Below are 9,482 nucleotides of genomic sequence, written 5' to 3' on the forward strand. Positions count from 1 at the left end.
TTTTTAGTATGAATGGTTATTTGTACTGGGCTTTAATTAATTGTAAAGACAAAAACAGTAAAGTCACTCAAAACATTGGTCACACACAATGACTATTTGAACTTGAGCGATATTCATAAATGATCATTTTGTACTTCGTCTTAAATGTGGTCATTTATATATGTGTGTTAAAGATTTCGGCCTCCGAAAAATGTCCATTGAAGTTTTTATTAATAAATCGGTGTCTGTCTGTCATCTACGATTGCTGAATCTTGCTTAATCCAATTACACCTCCGGGTTTCTCTTGTAAAGCTCATATGCGAACTCCTCTGTGTGAGCAAGGTCACTGCACAGACCAATGAAGTCAATTTCCAGCTGAAATGGGCCGTCTGCTTTATCCCCCAATGTAAAACCAATACTCTTTACCTAAGAGCACAAACAAGTTTTGATTTAAAGTAAGTTATAATGAATCTGCTTCATAATGCTCATAAATATATAATCAGAGGAAAAATAACATATTAAATGCTAATATCAATTACTAGATAAACTGAGGAGACAAGAAAGCCATGCTGACCTTATCTAACCAGAGGACATGCTGGTCATCCTGTATTCTTCCCCGGCTGGAAAGGAAAAACTTGGAGAACGGGATCTGTAAAAGTGTTTTACAATTAACATAAGTTACTGCCATTCAAGTGTTTCGGGTTAAGATTTTTTTTTTTATGGTTCTGGTTAATAATAAAATGTATAAGAACAGCATTTATTTGAAACAGGATTTTTCTTTTTTAATTTAAAAGGCTCAATGTTTCTCTGCTGAATAATTAAATAAATATATTACTTTTAAAAAACTCTTACCGACCCCAAACTTTTAAATAGTAGTATAAAACAGATTGATTTGGATGCACTTTCATATGAACTGCAGATGATGTGTGTTCAAGATGTACATTCATGTCAATTTTTTAAAACCTGCCTTGACATCCTGCCAGTAGGGTCCCCCTCTAGTGTAGAGGAAGTAACTGTAGATGTCATCTCTCTGGTGAGAAAAGAAGGTCTCAGCAGACATGTTTACCATCCATGGTCTTCCATCTCCCCGAATACGCATATGTAACGTGTTGAAACTTGACCAGTCATAGTATTTTTTTCTGTCAAATGAGGCCTGCAAAGGAAAGGAATGTTTCAAAGGTCAAATGACATATTATTGCTCCTTTACTGCTCACTTTAAATGCATGCAAATTTATGCAAATAACAAACCCTTAAGCTGTGTTTCTCAATACTGCTCCCTTCTAATATCTTACTCTTATGTAACATGCAACTCATGAATTATAGTGTCTCAATGTACTTTCTTTATAAATTGAAAACACACCTATAGACTACCATTCAAAACTTTAAGAGTTTTATAACATTTATATAATATATTACAAGGATGTATTAAATTAATCAAAAGTGACACAAAGACATTTATTGTGTTACAAAGATTTCTATTTCAAATAAATAATGTTCTTTTTAACATTCCATTCATCAAAGAATCCTGAAAAATCAAGGTTTTCACAAATATGTTAAGCAGCACAACAATTTTGAACATTGATGATAAGAAATGTTTCTTAATATGTAGCAAATCAGCTTATTAATTTCTGAACGATCATGTGACACTGAGGACTGGAGTAATGGCTGCTGAAAATTCAGCTTTTCCATCACAAGAATAAATTACATCTTAAAATGTATTAAAACAGAAACATTCATTTTAAATTGTGATAATATTTATGTTTTTAAAATAATTTTTAATCAAAGTCTTGGTGAGCATGAGAGATTTCTTTAAAAAAGAAAAAAGTAAACAGATGGGAGTTTAATAAGCAAATTAAATAAAATTTAAATGGAATAAGTCATTATATTACAGTTTCATCTACACTTTTGCATAATATTTTTACAATCACCAGTTGTACAAATAAATTGGTGGCTATCAATGTCATGTACTTTACAAAGATTAATCATTAACCCATGCAGAAATAAGAAAAGTACAAAAAAATGCATAAGAGGTCTAAAAGATGATGAACAAGGAATTGAATAATGGATCAGATGGAGGGATGTTCGATCTCGGCACTGACCAGCGGCTGTTTTGAGAGCAGAGTGCAGTATCCACTGTATCGAGTCTCTCCATCACGGGGAGGTGTGGAGCACAAGGTCCCATACAGCAAACACGTGGTGTTGTTCTTGCCCAGTTTGATGTATGCTTCACTGCGACCCCCAATCTCCTGATCGGATGACACCACCCACTGATTAAGACTCTCCGGTCCACGGAACTCCCACTGGACACGTGTTTGTTCCAGCATGTGATCTATTAATGGCCTTCCTTCAGGTCCAGTCCAGCGCTGCACAAACTCATCCTTCAACAGCCCAATGTGCTTCTTGATACCCTCCAGACCTTTGGAGAAATCAAACTGTATCTTTTGCCAGGGCCAGCGGGTGTCTGGAGGCTGGCCTGGTCTGCGGTAATCACGCTCATAGACGCTCCTGGTGCTCAGTATAACTGAGCATCTCAGGGTAGACGGCAATAACGGAGTCTGTCGGTGAATGACACCATAAACTCCAAACAGAGTTTTTAATGTTTTTGGCACAGCCATTTGCTAGTAGTAGCTCTTGTTATCAGATCAGGCATCCAGTAGAATCCTGAAAAAGAAAAGAAAACATATTTAGTGAAATGCCTTTTTTATATTTGCCATCATATATCATGTCAGTTAATCTTCTGGATTCAAATGTTTTCACTAATCCAAATCAAGATGACAGTCATCTAAAGCAGGGGTTTTCAAACAGAGGGCTGCAAGGAAGTGACAGGTGGTCCATGTTTATTTAATCATTAGTAGCCTTTTTTCAAACCATTACACTGCAAGGTAGAATAAGAATTTAACCATGGTATTTCTACAAATATTCCGTTTAGTTCTGGATTAATAATCCTAAAAAACAAGAATAAATAATGGACAACTTCAGTTGCTCTGTGGCAGCGGTTTTCAGTCTTTTATGTACCACAGACCTCCAAAAATAATTGTTCTCATGCATCCTCATTCCCAAAATTTAAAAGGCATCTATATAGTTTCTAAATGTCTATATAGTCTAGAATAATTAGATAAATAGTACAAGACAGATTAAAATAATTATGTAAACAACACTTAGATTAAAATAAGTAAATAATAAAAACAGATTGAAATAAACTAAGAAAAACTATATTTAAATAAATGAAAAACAGTACAGTACTAAAGTAAATTATGTAGAACTATGTAAAGTATGTAGAACTGTAACTTAATAAACACTAAATCTGTTCCAAATAATATTTTTAATTGGTTCAAGGTATATCAATTTAAATTAGGATTAATTGGGTCTTTATACATGAAACTTTATGGCTGCATTTAAAATTTTAGGATGGGGGTCTCCTGCGATCAAAAGATTGAAACCCATAGCGGCACATAACACGTGGAAAAAAATCCCTGAATATCATACAGCCGTCTCTTTTTGTTGCCAACACTTACACGTTGACTTGGATGGACAATAGGAATAAATCTCATTTGACTTTAAATGACATTCACAAGTCAACAAATACAAGAGCCACTGCGTGATTACATGTTTTTGTCACGACAGTTACATGTTACAGCTATGTTAAAACACCGAGAGTAACCACATTTATCATAGTTAAAAATACATAATTGAATGAATAAGCATAAAATATGGCTTGAAAAGCAACTACGTCTTACCACTCTTGACACTCAAACAAGCCATTACGGTCCGTCATATATCTGTCCTTACCTGAAACAAGCACATGTGCTTATGGTCCTACCGACAGCAAATCTCTCTCGCAGTTGATTCCCGCGCACATCACATTTAGCGACAAACAAATATCATTATAATTTTCGCCAACTGTATGTATACAGATAATGCATAATTATTCGATACAGCGCATTTCTGATCCTGTATGTGTAGTCGATGTTTATGGGGGTGACGTGTGCGCATGCGTAGTGCAGCTCTAGCGCCTTTGTGTGGAGGAGTGCGGCGCTGCTGTTTAAACACACACGCAGGGGAGCCAGGCAGCTAACCATGGTGAATGTAAAGAAACGGAAAGGTCGGGTCGTGATTGACTCTGACTCGGAGGATAGTGCTAGCGATGATAATTTGGATCAGGTAGGAATATCATTCATGTGAATGTGATCCAAAAACCTCGCTGTTTACCGATGTCTGAGGCACTAAGGTGTCAGAACAGTATGTGTGTTGAAGTCCCATGCTAAGTGATGTGGGGAAGCTAGCTGGTTAGCAGGGGCCTGTGTTGTGGCGTCGTGTTGGTTTTGAGACAATTACACATGAATTTGACATATTTTACGTGCTTTTTATCGCCGCCTGCAGCACGCGGGTATTTCAGCTTTACAAAAGTGGCCGCGTGCGTTTAGAACCCTTTCTGCTTCATGACGTCACAGCGCCGCGGCTAAACTTCTATTTCGGTTGTAGCTGTAGAAATATGGCGAGAGCCTAGAGCGGACTGAAGGTTCTAAAACACGTCCCAGAAAGCAGCTTTTTAATTGGACAGTTAAAAGTCACATGATACATGAAAATACGAATATGGGGACATGTTCAATAATCAAATTCACTGTTTTGTCAAAAGAGTTCAAGCCAGATGGGTTTTATGATGTGCTGAAAATGGCTAATGACCATTTGGCCATTGTTTTGTTTTTTTCTCCACAAAGTTGCTTTCTTTAAAGTTTTAAACATTCCATATGACAGAATAAATAATAATTTGATTTGTGCTGATTAAAATGTTGGGATGTGGGTATGCCAGTTATCAGAGTTGACAGTTTTGCAGTTCATTTATAGTCATTAGTAGCATTTGCATTTTTTTTTTGTTGTTGTTGAAATATTCAATTTAGAATTAATAATCAATACCCAGGAATAAATAATTGAAAATTTCAGTTGCTCTGTGACAGGGATTGTTTATCTTTTAGCCATGGACCTTTTTTACATTTCTGGGTTTCTCAGCAGCGGAAGTGGTCATAGTTGGGTAAACTTCAAGAGCAGTGAGTGGGTAACACAAATATATTTTTTGCATTCCCATTTGCTCAAATAGCAAAGGAAAAACTCAGTTGAAAAGACTTTCAAAAAAGGAAAAGAAATTGAGAGTGACCGATTACAGCATTCAGAAGAGAGAACGATGTTAAATTTACCTCCCGTAGATGCTGCATTAGAAACACCCTCACATTAGCGTTAACTAGTTTTTTTGTAATTAGATGCAAAGGTGATATAATACAAAGTAGTGTTATAAATGTACATACATTAAAAAAAGAAAAATCTAAATATGAAAAACCTTTGAGGATTTACGATGCTGATGACTGTTAAACGCGTCATCACAGTCTTGTGATAAGGGTCCATACGTCATGCGTGTGTGAGGAACCCCATCCTAAAATTTAAAATGCATCTGTATGGTTTCTTGTATAAAGACCCAATTTATTTTGTAAATATTTAAATAAAAAATATTTAAATGTCTGAAACATACTTTGGAAAATATTTGGCTGCTTTTAAGTTACATAATTTCATTATTTTTCTACTACCTATAGTGCTGTACTGTTTATTTTTGTCTGTTTATTTATTAGAATATTTTAATAATTTTTTATTTATTAGAATCTAATTTGATCTAATATTTAAATTAAACCTTTATTTTATTGTATTTTTTTAAATTGAGCTACTTACTTCTTATAGTCTTCTATAATTTGCAATTTTTACACAGTTTTTCATTAAAATTTAGACACCCTAGCACTCCCTTGTAGCCTTCTGGGGTCCCCGGGCCCTATTTTGAAAACCTCTGGCGTATGGTGAACAATTTTGAACCATTATACGCCCCCTATAGGCAGTACTCCCTTGTACACATCTCAACAACCTGTGCATTTCATTTTCATTTCAATGGTGTTGACAAATTACAGAGCTAGCAAACAAACAGAGCCAAACACTAACAGCAGTGTGAGCACTGACACCTATATAGAAATGCAAGTACTTTTTGAGATTGCATGCATATGATATGCTGAGAATTTCATAAGTGCAAAGCTGAAATGTTATGAATGCTAACAGATTAAATAAGTACCATTGCTCTTAAACACAGGTCATAATTGGACTAAACACCCAATGCCCAGTGGAGTTTGACATCTGTCTGTGCATTAGATTCTGTTTAGCCTAGGCCTGGGCGATAAAACGGTATCGATATTTATCGACGGTACACCTTCATCGATAACGATAGAAACATTTTTCAAAGCTGAAATGTTATGAATGCTAACAGATTAAATAAGTACCATTGCTCTTAAACACAGGTCATAATTGGACTAAACACCCAATGCCCAGTGGAGTTTGACATCTGTCTGTGCATTAGATTCTGTTTAGCCTAGGCCTGGGCGATAAAACGGTATCGATATTTATCGACGGTACACCTTCATCGATAACGATAGAAACATTTTTCGATATAGGCACGTGCTATGAGTGACGCAGACGGCACACACAAACACGAACAAGAGTGGTGTGCCTGCCTGTGATGAGGAGATTGTGAGTAAAAAAAAAAAGAATATTAGTCGAATTAGGAATATCATTCATGTGAATGTGATCCAAAAACCTCGCTGTTTACCGATGTCTGAGGCACTAAGGTGTCAGAACAGTATGTGTGTTGAAGTCCCATGCTAAGTGATGTGGGGAAGCTAGCTGGTTAGCAGGGGCCTGTGTTGTGGCGTCGTGTTGGTTTTGAGACAATTACACATGAATTTGACATATTTTACGTGCTTTTTATCGCCGCCTGCAGCACGCGGGTATTTCGGCTTTACAAAAGTGGCCGCGTGCGTTTAGAACCCTTTCTGCTTCATGACGTCACAGCGCCGCGGCTAAACTTCTATTTCGGTTGTAGCTGTAGAAATATGGCGAGAGCCTAGAGCGGACTGAAGGTTCTAAAACACGTCCCAGAAAGCAGCTTTTTAATTGGACAGTTAAAAGTCACATGATACATGAAAATACGAATATGGGGACATGTTCAATAATCAAATTCACTGTTTTGTCAAAAGAGTTCAAGCCAGATGGGTTTTATGATGTGCTGAAAATGGCTAATGACCATTTGGCCATTGTTTTGTTTTTTTCTCCACAAAGTTGCTTTCTTTAAAGTTTTAAACATTCCATATGACAGAATAAATAATAATTTGATTTGTGCTGATTAAAATGTTGGGATGTGGGTATGCCAGTTATCAGAGTTGACAGTTTTGCAGTTCATTTATAGTCATTAGTAGCATTTGCATTTTTTTTTTGTTGTTGTTGAAATATTCAATTTAGAATTAATAATCAATACCCAGGAATAAATAATTGAAAATTTCAGTTGCTCTGTGACAGGGATTGTTTATCTTTTAGCCATGGACCTTTTTTACATTTCTGGGTTTCTCAGCAGCGGAAGTGGTCATAGTTGGGTAAACTTCAAGAGCAGTGAGTGGGTAACACAAATATATTTTTTGCATTCCCATTTGCTCAAATAGCAAAGGAAAAACTCAGTTGAAAAGACTTTCAAAAAAGGAAAAGAAATTGAGAGTGACCGATTACAGCATTCAGAAGAGAGAACGATGTTAAATTTACCTCCCGTAGATGCTGCATTAGAAACACCCTCACATTAGCGTTAACTAGTTTTTTTGTAATTAGATGCAAAGGTGATATAATACAAAGTAGTGTTATAAATGTACATACATTAAAAAAAGAAAAATCTAAATATGAAAAACCTTTGAGGATTTACGATGCTGATGACTGTTAAACGCGTCATCACAGTCTTGTGATAAGGGTCCATACGTCATGCGTGTGTGAGGAACCCCATCCTAAAATTTAAAATGCATCTGTATGGTTTCTTGTATAAAGACCCAATTTATTTTGTAAATATTTAAATAAAAAATATTTAAATGTCTGAAACATACTTTGGAAAATATTTGGCTGCTTTTAAGTTACATAATTTCATTATTTTTCTACTACCTATAGTGCTGTACTGTTTATTTTTGTCTGTTTATTTATTAGAATATTTTAATAATTTTTTATTTATTAGAATCTAATTTGATCTAATATTTAAATTAAACCTTTATTTTATTGTATTTTTTTAAATTGAGCTACTTACTTCTTATAGTCTTCTATAATTTGCAATTTTTACACAGTTTTTCATTAAAATTTAGACACCCTAGCACTCCCTTGTAGCCTTCTGGGGTCCCCGGGCCCTATTTTGAAAACCTCTGGCGTATGGTGAACAATTTTGAACCATTATACGCCCCCTATAGGCAGTACTCCCTTGTACACATCTCAACAACCTGTGCATTTCATTTTCATTTCAATGGTGTTGACAAATTACAGAGCTAGCAAACAAACAGAGCCAAACACTAACAGCAGTGTGAGCACTGACACCTATATAGAAATGCAAGTACTTTTTGAGATTGCATGCATATGATATGCTGAGAATTTCATAAGTGCAAAGCTGAAATGTTATGAATGCTAACAGATTAAATAAGTACCATTGCTCTTAAACACAGGTCATAATTGGACTAAACACCCAATGCCCAGTGGAGTTTGACATCTGTCTGTGCATTAGATTCTGTTTAGCCTAGGCCTGGGCGATAAAACGGTATCGATATTTATCGACGGTACACCTTCATCGATAACGATAGAAACATTTTTCGATATAGGCACGTGCTATGAGTGACGCAGACGGCACACACAAACACGAACAAGAGTGGTGTGCCTGCCTGTGATGAGGAGATTGTGAGTAAAAAAAAAAAGAATATTAGTCGAATTTAAAATAAACATTTGCATTTGAATGCAAAAATGGTACAGTCGAATGTTAGGTGTGCATCAGGGAGCGTCATCAGTGACGTGCGATGATGATGTAAGTGACGTTGTTGCATTTTGATGTTTAAAATATTAGAGAACTATAGTAGCTCAATGCGTAGAAGATCTTGATTAGGTTAAAACCGAAACCAAGCCATTCACACAGAACGTATATTCCGCACATTTTTAGGCGGACAAATATGACTGCTGCACTCGCGTCTCATGCAAGAGATGCAAAGAAAGTCATGCAAAGTTAAAACAGTTTTAACGTTTAGAAAACACGACGCGAATTTGTGAAGGTTTATTTCATTTCACTGTGTCTCATATGTTTTTAAATGCAATCGGCGATTTGGCTCTTTGTATTAGGCTAAGCAATGCATAAATACATGATGCTGTTTTGTTCATAATTGTGCAGTTTACAAAATTATATTTGATTTATATATGTTAATTTAGACGTTATGCACGTTTTTATAGACAGTTATTTGCATTGACAATTTAATGCGCTGCATTATTTTGCTCATTGCGCCATCCTGTGGCCTCGGGAGACAAGTCAAAAGTTTCCTTAAGACTTACTTAATCTGCATATAAAACTTAAGAAAGGAGATATTTGTTTAAAATTTATTTTGTTTGACTGTAAAAAAAACAAACAAACAAAAAAATAT

At 35.6% G+C, this 9,482-nt stretch overlaps 2 protein-coding genes across 3 annotated transcripts in view; one reads left to right on the plus strand and one right to left on the minus strand.

The window, feature by feature from the left end:
- Nucleotides 1-243: 243 nt before the first annotated feature.
- LOC107588570 (complex I intermediate-associated protein 30, mitochondrial-like) lies at nt 244-3,944 on the minus strand. Of its 2 annotated transcripts, none has more exons than XM_016276709.1 (5): nt 3,769-3,944; nt 2,079-2,640; nt 947-1,132; nt 554-628; nt 244-405 (listed from the first exon to the last, which is right to left on the minus strand). In XM_016276709.1, exons 2-5 carry the CDS (start codon nt 2,592-2,594, stop codon nt 265-267), a joined length of 918 nt encoding a protein of 305 aa, XP_016132195.1. In that variant the 5' UTR covers nt 2,595-2,640; nt 3,769-3,944; the 3' UTR covers nt 244-264. The 2 variants fall into 2 exon arrangements, with proteins under 2 accessions (XP_016132195.1, XP_016132197.1); XM_016276711.1 differs by lacking the exon at nt 3,769-3,944 and adding an exon at nt 3,717-3,768.
- Nucleotides 3,945-3,980: 36 nt separating this feature from the next.
- The window catches only part of rtf1 (RTF1 homolog, Paf1/RNA polymerase II complex component), a 19,338-nt gene continuing 13,836 nt past the window's right edge, over nt 3,981-9,482 (plus strand). Inside the window, exon 1 of the mRNA XM_016276704.1 lies at nt 3,981-4,140. Coding sequence (XP_016132190.1) covers nt 4,057-4,140 — 84 coding nt within the window. The 5' untranslated portion in view covers nt 3,981-4,056. The remainder of the gene's footprint in view (nt 4,141-9,482) is intronic.

The sequence above is a fragment of the Sinocyclocheilus grahami genome, unplaced genomic scaffold (genome assembly GCF_001515645.1).
Source record: "Sinocyclocheilus grahami isolate Dianchi unplaced genomic scaffold, SAMN03320097.WGS_v1.1 scaffold106.1, whole genome shotgun sequence".
In the NCBI taxonomy this organism is placed as follows: Eukaryota; Metazoa; Chordata; class Actinopteri; order Cypriniformes; family Cyprinidae; genus Sinocyclocheilus; species Sinocyclocheilus grahami.

Bases quoted from the DNA above. Each gene is read 5' to 3' on its own strand.
- LOC107588570 (XM_016276709.1), bottom strand. From the start codon at position 2,594: ATGGCTGTGCCAAAAACATTAAAAACTCTGTTTGGAGTTTATGGTGTC. The intron at 1,133-2,078 runs GTCAGTGCCGAG...TTTCCTTTGCAG, and splicing joins TGCTCTCAAAACAGCCGCTG to GCCTCATTTGACAGAAAAAA. The intron at 629-946 runs GCAGGTTTTAAA...ACACTTTTACAG, and splicing joins CCTACTGGCAGGATGTCAAG to ATCCCGTTCTCCAAGTTTTT.